Source organism: Borostomias antarcticus (assembly GCF_949987555.1).
Source record: "Borostomias antarcticus genome assembly, chromosome: 2".
Classification (NCBI taxonomy): domain Eukaryota; kingdom Metazoa; phylum Chordata; class Actinopteri; order Stomiiformes; family Stomiidae; genus Borostomias; species Borostomias antarcticus.
In genome coordinates this window covers 23,415,521-23,430,150 of record NC_140235.1, presented here as the reverse complement: position 1 = coordinate 23,430,150, position 14,630 = coordinate 23,415,521, and the positions used below count along the sequence as shown (strand labels likewise).

The following is a 14,630-nucleotide window of genomic DNA, read 5'->3' as shown; positions in this document are numbered from 1 at the left end:
AAAACCACATCACACAGCACAGGGAGCAGAGCTTGCAATACAAGAGTCCTGGGCTCATTTCCACTTCACTTGCATGTGCCATAATATATGTTTCGCTTTAAGTCACTTTTAGACGGGAGTGTCTATTACTATTAGTTTCCAATCATAACACTGCAAGCCCCCTCCCGCCCCCCCCCCCACCCAAAAAAAAGGATGTTAGAAAAAAAAAACAGTCATCAGATTATGGCTTGGTTTGAAGTGTTTAAAGGTTTGTCTTAGTGTATCTCTGTTACAGAACATCTTCACAGCTGACTGGTGATGTAACAGTGTGGGACCCACAGTGGTCTAGAGACACAGATCAGTCACAACTCCTGTCCCTCACTTTCCCTTTGAAAAATATACAGAATTCCTTCCTCAGTCCAAATAAATAATAGTTCTCTCATCCAAAAGTGCATCAGAATGAAGGGGGATTCTAAAGTTTGGTGGGTGGGAGGGCAACAGTGGTAAATTTAAAAGGGGCATTACACTCAAAACTGCTTTAGCCTCTGACGTCAGAGAGCATCTGACAACCACTCATTTTGGGTGTAATGTCCCTTTAAGGACAGAGGCGGCGACGAGTAGGCTGGATCTGGGCTAGGCTGTCAACAGGAGCGCATGTTTTATACCCCGGCAAAGCCCCAGGTGAGCCAAATTCCCCTTGCTTAGTGGAAACAATTCTGCACTGACCTAAAGGTAAAAACCTTTACGCACCCATATGGGCTGCCCCGGGTGGCAAAACAAGTGCTCCCAGTCAACAGAAGGTGGCAGGCGTTTATCAGCACATGACGCCGAAGACGGGGTTATGGCGACAGATGCTGGGGCCGTGCTCCTCGTAGTCCTTCTTAGAGTGGCATACCTGGAAGAACTCCGGCTGGGGAGGGAACAGGAGCACACCAGAGAGCAAACTGAACAACCCTGCCAAATCAGGGTTACTAGGGCAGTTGTGTGCTAGTTTAGCCAAATCCCTACCTGAATTGTGTGTTGAATTGCCTTCTACTGTGTGTGTGTGTGTGTGAGAGAGAGAGAGAGAGAGAGAGAGAGAGAGAGAATACCGTGGAAGCCAGCATGGATCCTCCAAACCAGACGGCGTAGCGCTGCATGTGATGGGTCACCACCTGGACCTCCATGGGCTTGGGCTGTCAACCAGGACCAAGAGAGATCAGTCTTCCTGTGCCAACACACACATTCACACTCAAACACACACACACACACACACACACACACACATACACACATACACACACGCACCTTAATCCGCCACCCACTCAGCTCCTCGCTCAGTTTGAGTCGAGCGTCAACCACGCGCTTCAGATCCCTCTGTAGACGCCGCCCAAAGTCCCTGAACATGGTGGACCCTCCGGACAGGACGATGTTCTGGAACACACACACACACGAACACACACACACGCATGTACGCATGAACACACACACATGTATGCATGATCACACACATGTATGGATGAACACACATATGCATGAATACACACACACAGGTACACATACACATATATAAACACACACACACACACACACATCATCTTCATCTCGTCTAAACGTCATAGAGAAGTTTTCTCCAGTTTTCGGTACTGGTCCTACCTTGTACAGAGGCCTTCTGACGTCGATGGGACAGTTCTGAATGACCTCGTCCACCACATCTGAGATGGGCTGCATGAAGTCTGGGTTGGCAAACTGCAACACACAGCAGAGCAGACTTCACAAGGAGATTGATTTACCTTACAAGGAACTATACGATCGGTGTTCCCTGCTTACGTCCATAGATTCATTGTAGGACATTGTACCTCTGGATGAAAGAAGATCTCGGGCCCCAGGAAGCGTTCGTAGCCCACGTCGATGTGGAACTCGCTCTTGCTGATAGAGTTGACACCACGGTACTTCTTAATCCACTTTGCTGGGTCGTTGTCATACTTGGTGAACTCCTTCACTATGTCTGGACAGATGTAGCAGTATCTCTCCTGGAAACACACACAGATAGGCATGCACACACACACACACACGTGACAAGTAAGGGACACACACACATACAGACACACAAAGAGCAATGTTAGTGCATGTGTGCTTGCATGCCTGTTCTTGTGTGTGTGTGCGCATCCTACAGTACCTTGACGGCCTTGGCGGTCTCCAGGGACTGTTCCGGAGGGATCCCCACCTCCCGCTCTCTCAGAAGTTGCTGGATGAAGAAGGTGATGTCCCGCCCTGCGATGGGGATGTGCTTTATACAGCTGCCGATCACATAGCCCTCAGCCTGAGACAAGAGACACAAGCAACCAGCCATGTTGTGGCTTTCAGCCTGGAGCAGGAAACACAAAAACAACCAATCTGGTAGTGTCACGCCCCACCCTCCCCCCCTGGTGACTGCACTCCTTAGATAGGATAAAGCTACGGCCTGTGTAGAAGGACGGTAAAGGCTAGTTCCCATGAACGCAGAGGCCATTTAGGGTTAAGTTTAGAGTTAAGTTAAGGTTAGGTTTAGGATTAAGGTTAGGCTTAGGTATAGGTTTGGGTTTAGGATCAAGGGTTAGGTTTGGCCGTTCTCTGCGTTTATGGGAACTAGCCTCCTACACAGGCCATAGCTGTATCCCATCTAGCCACAACCCTCCCTGCCCGCCCTATTCCCTAGTGGTGTTGCTCCCTGCCCCGGTGTCTGTTTGTGGGTTTCCCTCTCATTTTGCGCCCCCTGTTGGTTCTTCTGTGTCTGTGTGATTGCCTGCCCCGCCCTGATTGGTTCCACCTGTCCCTCGTTATGATCAGACCCACCTGCACCTCATTCCCTTGTTAGCCTGTCTTTGTATTCTGGCTCTGTTGCTTTGTTCCTGGTCTGGTCATAGTGTTATGTTGCATGTAGTCAGTTCTCTCCCAAGCGCCTGTTCTGATTCTATTATTGGATAAAACCTCACTGGAGCTCCTTCACCTGCCTCTGAGCCTGCTATCATGTCCTACCTCTGCAGTGAATTTGTACCCTGCCTGATAACGTAGCACTTGGCCTGAGACGGTGAACACAAACAGCCAGCCTGACATCTGACCCTTACCAGACATATGGTATGTGTGTGTGTCCGATCCTTACCACAGGTATGGCATGAGTGACTCCGTCTCCGCTGTCAATGACCACCCCCGTCAGCGTTCTCTCCCCCACCTGTCTGGAGGTCCAGGAGGCAGCCAGGGCCAGCACCGCCTGGGAGGTGTGTGTGTGTGTGAGAGAGATATTAGCAATATATAAGATTGATTAAAGATACTTTTAAGATGTATTGGAATCACTTTGGACACTCTACACTAATTTTCTTATCTATCCATATCTCTATCCCTCTCCTCCCTCGTGTGTGTGTCTACCTGTACCGTACCTGTACCGCGATGTAGAGTCCTGGCACATTGAAGGTCTCAAACATGATCTCAGCCAGGTACTCTCTGTTCTCTGGTGTGTTCAACGGAGGTTCTGTCTGCACAGGGTAAACACACACACAATCAGAACTGCCCCATACTATTACAACATTGTTTACAATGATAATGCTGTTTTAAAATGTTCTAAAGCATTTTTATACTAATTATTTAAAGCATTTTTGAATTAAATTTCCAACACACTATGGACCCACCATGAGAAAACTGTGGTCCTCAGGCTCCGCCCGCAGGTACTTGAAGATGACCTGCTCCATGAACTTCTCCATCAGGTCCCAGTCCTCTACCATACCGTGTCTGATTGGCCACTGTGAGGACAGGGGGTCACGTGGTTATCTCACAAAGGACCTGATAAACTGAGCATCCACACCCCTGGTAGGGAATACCATTGTTTTGGTAGCGTTACTGTGTCACTTGCCAGTCTTGCTCCCACCCTCACCTGCTCCTCGCGAGTCCTCTGACTTGCAAAACACACATGACCACCTCCCTTAAACACCGCTTTAGCCGACTACACCACCAAAAAGCTAACAATTCGATGAGTGGTATACTGAGGAATTTGCACAGATTTAATTGTGGAGTTGACTGGTGATGGTTGGTTGGTTTGTTGATTTAGTGACTGATTGATAGATTGAGCGATCACCTTGGTTGCATAGTTTGGCTTGTCGATGCCCTCATCCCCTATGAAGAAGTCCAGGTCATCTACTCCCTTCATCAGCCTCCTCTGAGCCTGGTCTCCCACACTGGCAGACTCCCGGATAGCAATGCCTAACAGCAGAACACACACACACAAATTAGCTGTACACATACCATACAAGACACAGTTAGCTGGGGAATTCAGCACCCTCTTATTAACTGGACACACAGGAGAGCACCAGCCCAGTAGGCCTATCATTATGTACTGTATGTATATATTTAGTGTCATATCTTCACTTATAATAAACATGTTACTTCAATATGGTTGTTACAGGAGAGCAAAATATGCCGTTAGTTGCTATAGAACAGCTCTTGTTGTTCCTGTGTACTTACAGGAGGGCATAATGAACTGAGGCTCAGTGTTCCCGGCATATCCAACCTTAGTGTACCTACAAGCACAGAAAAACACAGTCATGACGATGTAATACCAGGTATATAGTAACCTTCGGCTTTGTAAAACAGAGTGTGTGTGAGATATCCAAAATCCTACAACTGAACATAAAAGCTGACCTAAGATATGCTATGATTCAAGTGAGGAAGAATACCACTTTATAAAGCCACTACGCCATTGCAGAGCCATTTCATCTGGAGAGTATCCAAGCATTTTTTTCTCGACTCCAGGTGACAGAAATACTATCTGACCCATTTCCTCCATATCGGCCTAGATATAAACCTCTGTGGTTTTCCATGTGGAGGAGATCCAGCAAGTGAACAGCATGCATGATAAAGTTTGCTCTTTATAAGACATGCTTCACGTATAGCCTGTATACCCTCAGATACCCTATTCATAATCACAGATACCCTATGCATAATCTTTTGTTTTACCCTTTTGCTCCAGTCACAACATTGTATTGAACAATATTTCACCATTAGAGGACACCAGAGCCAGACAAGCCATGATATGCCTAGTTCCTGGCATCAAAATGACATAAGACTGCTAAACTATTTATAATGTGACTGTTCCCATCAAGCAATGTAAACAAATGTTTTATCGCTTTATGTCACGTGCAGATACAGCGAGGACCACATATAAAGTTGGTTCGTTTGCGAACCTTAATCGTGTAGCCTTCTCTCAAACGTGAGATCTGTCAGCTCAGCTGTTTCATATCAACAAACTCACCCTGTCCCGCAGTCTATAACACAGGGAGGGAGAGGCACTGCCATGCTTCGCGATGACGACAGAACGGACTAGAACACCATGGATCACTTCGCTGCGACTGGATCAGCTCGATTCTCCGTTGTGTATCATTCTAGGTTAAACGGACACACCGCTCTGCGTCGAACCAAATTGTAAAACGACAGCTGCTGCGCCCGTCCTCGCCTATTCCCGTGCACCGTTCGGCTATATTCTATTTCTATGACAAGGAAAGTGCTTCCCGAGTCAAAGGGAAGATGCAAAAAATAGAAGCAGACTGGAACCGTCCCCCTGGTAACCGGAACCTCGCGCAGTTCGGTGGGAACCGACCGCAGCGTACTGTGAGTGTAATGATACAGGCTGCCGCCAGGTGGCGCTTGAAACCAAGAAATGCATTTTCTTTTACCGTCACGCGACTGCAACATCACGTGCGCCTCGACTCTCGTGGTAATTGTAGATATTTTTCAATCGCGGTAGCTCAAATGTCTTATTTGTAGTTCATAAAACTTGATTCTTGTTCCGACTGATAACATAAGACATGTGAATATATGCTAAGATCACGTTTTCGTGCTCATGTATATACCTGGCATTATGATATCGAGGAGAAAGCAGGAAGTTGGCTCGAAAACGCGCGTGGTTTCAACTTGTGTTTTTCTTCTGAAGTTTGGACAGCTTGAGACTGGTCTGCGAGGATGAAAGATGACCGAGACTGGTGCACAGGTAGGTATCTCGTTAGCTTACAGTAGCAAGCAGGACTATTACGCATACAAACGTTTATTACAGCCACACATACAGTACACCAAAGGTGGCCCAAAGTGTACACAGCATGTCAAAAGCCTTAGCCAAGTGACTAACGTTAGCTAGTAACGTTATGGCTCAGACTAAGCTGATATCCTCCTCTTCAGCTATTTGCCAGGCTGGAAGGGAGGCGGTCGCTGAAGGACATCGAACCTCTCATCTTTCCAGAGGGTGGGGGACCCGACAACGGTAAACAAACAACCACTTATCTTCTCAGTCAGCTGGCTTTGTAATTGTAGTGACTGTTAGCTTAGGCCTATGTGTTAGCTATATCCTCCCCCCATCCCCTCTCATCTCTTCCTCCTCCTCTCACCACATCACACCCCACCCTCCTTCCAGGTGACGTGGTGGAGCTCCACGGCACCGAGGGTACAGGGAAGACGGAGCTGCTCTACCACCTGCTGTCCCGCTGCCTGCTGCCCAGGGAGGCAGGGGGGTTGGGGGCGGAGGCGGTCTTCCTGGACACGGATCACCACTTCGACATGCTGCGTCTGGTCGCCGTGCTGGAGCACCACCTGGCCACGCAACCCGAGGCCTGCGCTGGGGAGGGGGCTGGGGCCGCGGGCCCTGAGGGAGGTAGGAAGTATGATGAGTTTGTTCTGACTTAAAAAAAAAAAAAAGGGGGGGGGGGGGGGAGTGTTCTATGACACCTCAGTTTGTTACCGCTACGTGCTCTGAGAAAATCAAACTGTCAGTTTTATTTGTCACAAGCTACATACAGATACAACAAGTAGTGAAATGTTCTTCCGTTAGCTCCTAGAATGTGCACAAAATGTAAAAGCTGAAGAACACTAAGATCACCATCTTATCTGCATAGGATCAACCGGTGTTATAGTCAAAAAAGATGCTAGCAAAATAGTCGAACACACTTTACAGAAATGTTCTATGAGGGACTGGAGGAGCGTTCTAACCTATTCCCTGTCTCCCTGCAGGGTACGGGAGCTCCAGAGGCCGGGTCCAGGACTCGGTGACCTCTGACCCCGAGGCGAGGGTCCGAGCCTGCCTGGGCCGTCTCTCGGTGGTCCACTGCTCCAGCTCCGCCCAGCTCCTCCTCACGCTCCACTTCCTGGAGACCTCCTTCTGCAGCCGCCCCGCCCTCTGTCTCCTCATCATCGACAGCATCTCGGCTTTCTACTGGACGGACCGCAGCGGGGGCGGGGACAGCGTAGCCAAACAGGAAGCGACTCTCAGGAAGTGCTGCGAGCTTCTGGCCAGGCTGCTGAGGGACTACCGCATCACCGTGTTCGCCACTACGCACGCCATCATGAGGAATTATGGGAGCTGTAGTTCTGATGGGCCTGGCAGCTCCTCTGAGGCCGCATCCTCTTCCACTTCCTGGAGGAGGTGGGCTTCCTCCCAGGCGTCTGATTATGATAGGCCATACCTCTGCAGGGCGTGGCAAAGGCTGGTCACACACAGGCTGCTATTGGCTAGAGCAGAGACAGGGGTGGGCACTAAGGAACACAGGCATGTGTTCACAGCTACATGCACCTCTTCCTCCTACTCCTCCTCTTCCTCCACCACCAACAGAACAAGTGGTGTCAAGAACGTCTCTTTCTTTATAACTGACGGGGGGTTGAAGTTTGCTTAATAGTTTCACTGTTCTGGGAGAGTCAGATGGTGATGGCTGTTCACTGTTATATCATTTTAAATTATGGCATATGTGTATTTCATTAACAAACACCATTGAAATGTACAGCATGTAATACTACGTTGACCTCATTCAATTAATTTCTCAGTTCCCCAGAGATCTTTGGTTCTAGACATGAAAGAGAGTCTTTCTTGAATAAATACACATTCTTGAGACATCCATTGAACAGAATTGTGCTGTAAGGGCATTATTGAACCATTTTAACTAGGGGTGGGGAATCTCTAGGCACCTCACGATTCGATTCTGATTCAGAGTGCAACAATCTAATCATTAAACGATTATTGATTATAAAACGATTATCGATTCATCTTGATGCATCCACTTTTTTTTTTTGCGATTTTTAACAATTGTCAGCACTGCCTTGCCATACGCAACCCATGGAACTGCGCTCTGCCCTCTGTCTCTCTCTCATGCAGTTGACTGCCAAGTTGATTTTTTATTTTTACGTTTCACCATCAAGACGCAAGGAATTTACCCTTACAGTGCAAACAGTTTTTTAAATTTTTATTTACGATTATGAGTTTTCCGCATTGAGCAATGCATCGTTCAAGAGAGAATCACGATTCATATTAGAATTAATTTTATCTCCCACCTCTAATTTTATCTCAGTTGTTTTTGTCGAGAGCTTTTATCCTTAACCTTCATTTGACAGACCATCACGGACTATAAACCCCGACCACAGACCTGCGACAGCGACACCACTCTGCTGAACAACCTGAATGACTTCTTTGGACGCTTTGAAGCCCACAACAGCACTCCTGTACAGAAGACCCCACCCCCTCCAGAAGACCAGGTACTGTCCCTGTCTCCAACCAGTGTGAGACGATCAATGCTCGCAAAGCTGCGGGACCAGACAACATACCGGGTCGTGTCCTGGACCCCTACCAGTCAACATATCGGGCCAACAGGTCCACCAATGATGCAATCTCCACTGCCCTCGACTCAGTCCTCACCCATCTGGACACTAAAGTTATCTTATGCAAGGATGCTGTTCATAGACTTTATTTCAGCATTCAACACAATTATCCCACAGCAGCTGATACAGAAACTGGACTGGCTAGGGCTGAACACCTCGCTGTGCAACTGGCTGCTGGACTTCCTGACCGGGAGACCACAGGCAGTCCGGGTCGGCAGCAACACATCCAGCACCATCACCCTGAACACGGGGGGGGGGGGGGGGGGGGGGATGTGTGCTCAGCCCCCTACTCTTCACCCTACTGACCCACGACTGCTCACCACAGCACCAACCTCTTCATTAAGTTTGCGGACGACACATCTGTGGTGGGTCTCATCAGCAACAACGATGAGTCCAACTACAGAGATGAGGTGAGCCAACTGACCACATAGTGCAGGGACAACTATCTCACTCTCAATGTGGAGAAAACCAAGGAGATTGTTGTCGACTTCAGGAGAGTGCACACCCAGCACCTCCCACTGACTGTCAACGGTGCAGCTGTGGAGAGAGTGAGCAGCACCAAATTCCTGGGCATGCACATCACAGAAGACCTCTCCTGGAACACCAACACCGCATCACTGGTAAAGAAAGCTCAGCAGTGCCTCTACTTCCTCCGCAAACTGAGAAGAGCCAAAGCCTCGGTCCCCATCATGCGCCCCTTCTACCGAGGCACCATTGCGAGCGTTCTGACTAGCTGCATAACTGTGTGACACGGGGGTTGCACGGCGTCCTGCCTCGAACCCGGCAGCGCACAGTGAGAGCAGCTGAGAAGATTGTTGGCTCACCCCTTCCCTCACTCCAGGACATCTACAATATACGCCTGGCCCGCAAAGCACTCCACATCGCAGGTGACACCACACACCCCTCTCACAGCCGGCGATTCTAGATGATAAAAATCGCCCACATCGCTGCATCGCCTGCAGTCACCGGCTCTCATAGACATTTAACACACTTCTGGCAGCTAATCGCCCAAGTCGCCCGCTGTTAAAACGCAGGGTGAGGGACAGCTTTATCCATCAGGCTGTCAGGAAGCTGAACTCTCTCCCAGCTCTCCCCCCACCCCCACAACCCCTCACTCTACCCCCACTGCCCCTGCCTCTGGACTAAGACGACCCCCCCCCTGCAGACACCCCTCCCTCCCACAGACACACCGTCCCCCACTCCGCCTCCACTGACTCTGGATTCTGGACTAAAACGGCCCCCTCACCTCCTGCAGACACACACTTGCTGCTAAAAGAGACAAATCCAATGACTGATAGTCACAACTGCTGCTGAAAAAAACTTTTAAAAAACATTCAAAGACTTTGCACTTCATATTAGTATATTATATTTAAATTATTTGTACTATACTGTTTTTTAGGGGCCAAGCCCCTATTGTAATTGTTGATGGTATTATTATTATTATTGATCTGCCATGGGAGTCTATGGCAGGCCCTATAACCGACTGGTCGCTTTTTACAAAACTCGGCAGAGTCGTAAAGGCTAATGCCCCAAAGCCATGGAGCAAGTCTCACATCAATTGGCCAAAAGGTGGCGCTGTAGCAGCCGTTTGAAATCGCGAACTTTGAACAGGCGTATCTCAGGCCCCGTTTGACCTACAGACATGAAACTTTGCACACATATGTCTCTCCTCATGACTAACAAATTTGCCTCAAGAACCCATAACCTCCGGTTATATAGATGTTCCGCCATTTAGAATTTTTTGAAAAATGCAAAAAATGTATCTTCTCCTAGTAAGTTTCGTCAATCTGCGTGACACTCGGTACACACAATCTAGGGACCAATAGGCCTATCTAAAGTTCCATCTCGGCAAAAGTTGAAAAAGTTGATTATTCGAGCCACTATCAGCGAATGAATATTGCAGAGGGTGTGGCATTTCACATAAAGGTCTATAAATTATGAAGGGTTTGTCCGAACACCACAAAACTTTGTATGCATATCAACACATATACAGATGGTAACCCTCCATTATTGTCCCAATCAAACCAAATGGGGGCGCTAGAGAGCTCATTTTTATTTTAGGCCTAACCGTCATGCAGAGCTTTCCGAACCGTATGTCTAATGGTCACTGGAGAAAGAAGAGCCTGATTGGCCACAGGGTGGCGCTATAACAAGCCAAAATACATAAAAGGGGCTAAAATGCAAACTTTGAATGGTCATATCTCATGCCCCGTTGGAGCTAGAGTCATTAAGCTTTGGAGGCATATATGTCTCATCAGGGTGAACAAATTTGCCTCAAGGAGCCATAACTTCAGATTATGTTAATTTGCAACAATTTTGCATTTTTTGAAATACACTTAAAATCATCTCCTCCTAGGAAGTTTTATCAATCTACATGAAGCACAGTATATAGAATCTAGCAATGAATATCTAAAGTTCCATCTCGGCATAATTTAGAAAACTTGATGAAAAGAGCCACTATGAGCAATTGAATATTGCAGAGGGTGTGGCTTTTCACAAAAAGGCATATAACTTCTGAAGGAATGCATGGAACACCACACAACTTTGTGTTCATATCAACAATGTCAGCCAGAGGCAAAGCCTCCATTACTGGCCAGATTAAACCAAATGGGGGCGCTAGAGAGCTCATTTCCTGTTAAGGCCTAACCGCTTGGATGATATTTCCGAAACCAGTTATAGTAGTATGAAACAGATAGGCCAAAGGGTGGCGCTATAACAAGCCAAAATTCTTAAAAGTGGCATAAACGCAAGATTGCTGTAGCACCCCCCCCGTGGCTAAATGGGGTTCATAATGCTTGTATGGGTAGCTGATGGCATGCTCTACAACTTACTAATTGGGCACAACACTGTCAGATTACATTTTGATGTTTATATAAGCATTGTTGTGCAAAGGGACCCCCATTGCACTTTCATTGCATTTTCATTGCTAGAATTAAACCAACGCGTGTCGTCTCTTCTTATATGAAGAATGTGAATGTACTTGTTTCACTCTGAAATAATCAAGATCACTACAATTTAATGCATATGGACTCCACTTTAGTTTGACAGTAGTCATTCAGGTCAATTGGATGGAAATTACCTTACTTTAACTGTGAGACTTCTTAATCATTACAGAAATGTCATTAGTAGCCTTGTAGGCTAGGTTTATTGCAACACGTTAAGTGCAAATCTTAGTTGATTGACACAATTCCAATCTCCCAGAAACACTATTATCAACTATATTATATATAACATACTTCATAGGAAAAGGGAGAGTAGCCAATTAGCCTACAGAATTCCACCCAGGTTCTTGATTGTTTTTGAATCTTCTAGATGCTGTAGGTTAGTTACATTCTTCCCATTTCATCCCGGGAGAGGGTAGTAACTTTTAGCCTAGGGAGAGTGGAGTAGTCTATAACGTACACATTTCATCTAGGGAAAGGGAATGGTCTATAGCATACATGCTTCATCCAGGGACATTGCAGTAGCCCTTAGATTACATACTACTACTACATACCTACTTACACCAAATGTATGGGTGGGAGAGGGGCATTCTTCTAAAAACTGAGGTTAAGAGAGAAACAAGAATTGTGAGGGTTGTTCACAGATTGCTGAATTGTCAAGCTATCCCTGCAGTGATACTTGATAGTAAAGGTGGGTTTCCCAGGCAGATGGAAGGCCTGGAGAATGACCATGTAGGATGTAGACATGCAGAGAAATAGGTCCTAGAAATATGTCCCAAAATAGAAGAAATGTTTTGAGATGCTTAAAAGGACCTGACACTCACTTGACATCATCAGATTAATTAAATGTGATTGTGGTTGTATGATGATGCTGTTGCATGAATTTAACCTGATGTACCTAGTCAGGCGACACAGACAGTCACATGCATAGCTCAAATGTGGCTATGGCAGATGTTAGCCATGTTTCTGTTACACAAATGCAATCAGCGTTCATAAAGAATTGATGTGTGTGTACATCTTTAAAGTGTGCTTTAAGACTCTGGATATTGTGTAGAGCCATTGTAAATGAACTGGCTTTTGTGGGAGTCAGTGTGTGAGAGGCATTTAGTGTAACGTGACATAGGTAGAGAGCTGATAGTTGGAGAAGGGTGCAAATGAGAATAAACTAGGGAATGTTTGATGGGACAGGTTTGATGGGAAGGTTAGTTGTCCAAAGAGTAACGAGTGCAGTGGTGTGTATTGTATGTGGCATGTGTGACAAACTGGATGGTCGAGTGGTAAAGAGTGTCAAGTTTGGAAAGTGTACCTTTTGCAGTCTATAGCTTACACACTTCAACCAGGGAGAGGGTTGTAGCCTTTAGCCTAAACACTTCATCCTGGGAGAGCGCAGTAGCCCATAGACTACATAGCCTATTTACACCAAGTGTAGGGGGGGGGGCATTCTTCTGGAAACTGAGGTGTAGAGAGAAACAAGAGTTGTGAGTGTTGTTCATAGATAGCTGAATTATCAAGAAATCCCCGCACTGAGACTTGATGGTCAAGGTGGGTCTTCCAGGCAGATGTAGACATGCAGAGAAATACTGTAGGTCCTAAAAGATATGTCCCTAAATAGAATTAATGTAATGAGATGCTAAAAAGGACCTGACTCTCACTTGACGCCGTCAGATTAATTGAATGTGATTGCAGTTGTATGACGATGATGATGCTGTTGCATGAATTTAACCTGATTCACCTGGTCAGGCGACATAGACAGTAACATGCATAGCACCAATGTAGCTATGGCGTATTTCGCTTGTTGCCTTTAATGTGCTTGTGGCGCTTGGCCCCGTTATTGCTGCTTGCAGCTATATTTTATTTATTGTTTTTATAGTTCCATACACCGTGGATAAGAGGGATATGCAATTTCAACCCTCTGTATGTCTTGTATAGTGGTTTGACAATAAAGCTGACTTTGACTTTGAACATTTTCTCTCCAGTAGTACTGTACAATGCAAGTTTATCTGTTTGAAAGAAACATTTGCATTGTTCACCAGGACTTGGCCATCACCATTGAAGACACAGTGGTGACCCCGACTCGTACTGCGAGGAATCTGAGTGTGACCCTGGATGACCAACTGTCGTTTTCCGCACATGTCACATCCGTCTCACGCTCCTGCAGATTCATGCTCTACAACATCAGGAGGATTCGCCCTTTCCTCACTGATGAAACGGCGCAGGTACTCATCCAGGCCCTGGTCATCTCCCGCCTGGACTACTGCAACTCCCTCCTCGATGGGGCCCCGGCGTCAGCCATTAAACCTCTGGAACTTGTCCAGAAACCTGCTGCTCGCCTGGTTTTCAACCACCCCAAGTTCTCCCACACAACTTCCCTCCTCCGTTCCCTACACGGGCTCCCTGTAGCGGCTCGCATCCAGTTTAAAACTCTGGCGCTAACCTACAGGGCAATGAAAGGAACAGCCCCCTCCTACCTCCAGGCCATGGTCAAACCCTACACCCCCTCCCGACTGCTACGCTCTGCTACCTCAGGGCGACTGGTTGCCCCGTCACTCCGAGGCCCCTGCGGTCGATCAACACGGTCACGGCTCTTCTCTGTCCTGGCCCCGCAGTGATGGAATGAACTGCCCACTGATGTCAGGACAACAGAGTCGCTGCCCATCTTTCGTCGCAGGCTCAAAACTCATCTCTTCAAGAAGTACTACAACAACCCTCCCTCCTAAGCACTTATTGTATTTTATTGTATTGTATTGTATTGCACTGTACTTTAGATTGCTATTCTTGCACTTTGCCTTCAGCACTAGATTATGCTCTTAGTCACTTGTTTTAGAAAGAAGATGCACTTGTGAGTTCTGGCAAATAGTAGTACATTGGCTTTTCCTACGTTAAATGCAATTATTGTATTGTACTTTGGATAAAAGCGTCTGTTTAATGATTGTAATGACTGTAATGTTCATTGACCAGTAATGCATTTCTTTACTTAGATGGCATGTAAGGAAAGTAATCATTCGGGTGGTTGACTACTCTGTTAAATACAAGCTAATTAGTTATAGTCGAGACATCCTCAGAAAAGCC

At 46.9% G+C, this 14,630-nt stretch overlaps 2 protein-coding genes across 2 annotated transcripts; one reads left to right on the top strand and one right to left on the bottom strand.

The window, feature by feature from the left end:
* Nucleotides 1–210: 210 nt before the first annotated feature.
* Nucleotides 211–5,547, bottom strand: actr3b (actin related protein 3B). Its single transcript, XM_084461467.1, has 12 exons — nucleotides 5,240–5,547; nucleotides 4,453–4,508; nucleotides 4,067–4,191; nucleotides 3,624–3,734; nucleotides 3,375–3,470; nucleotides 3,101–3,208; nucleotides 2,138–2,281; nucleotides 1,818–1,991; nucleotides 1,615–1,707; nucleotides 1,267–1,392; nucleotides 1,071–1,154; nucleotides 211–889 (listed from the first exon to the last, which is right to left on the bottom strand). Exons 1-12 carry the CDS (start codon nucleotides 5,281–5,283, stop codon nucleotides 794–796), a joined length of 1,257 nt encoding a protein of 418 aa, XP_084317593.1. The 5' UTR covers nucleotides 5,284–5,547; the 3' UTR covers nucleotides 211–793.
* A 355-nt stretch (nucleotides 5,548–5,902) lies between these two features.
* On the top strand, nucleotides 5,903–7,791 carry xrcc2 (X-ray repair complementing defective repair in Chinese hamster cells 2). The gene is made up of 4 exons (XM_084461596.1): nucleotides 5,903–5,974; nucleotides 6,160–6,241; nucleotides 6,392–6,628; nucleotides 6,985–7,791. The coding sequence occupies exons 1-4, from the start codon at nucleotides 5,954–5,956 to the stop codon at nucleotides 7,641–7,643; spliced, it is 999 nt and encodes a 332-aa protein (XP_084317722.1). The 5' UTR covers nucleotides 5,903–5,953; the 3' UTR covers nucleotides 7,644–7,791.
* Nucleotides 7,792–14,630: the final 6,839 nt, after the last annotated feature.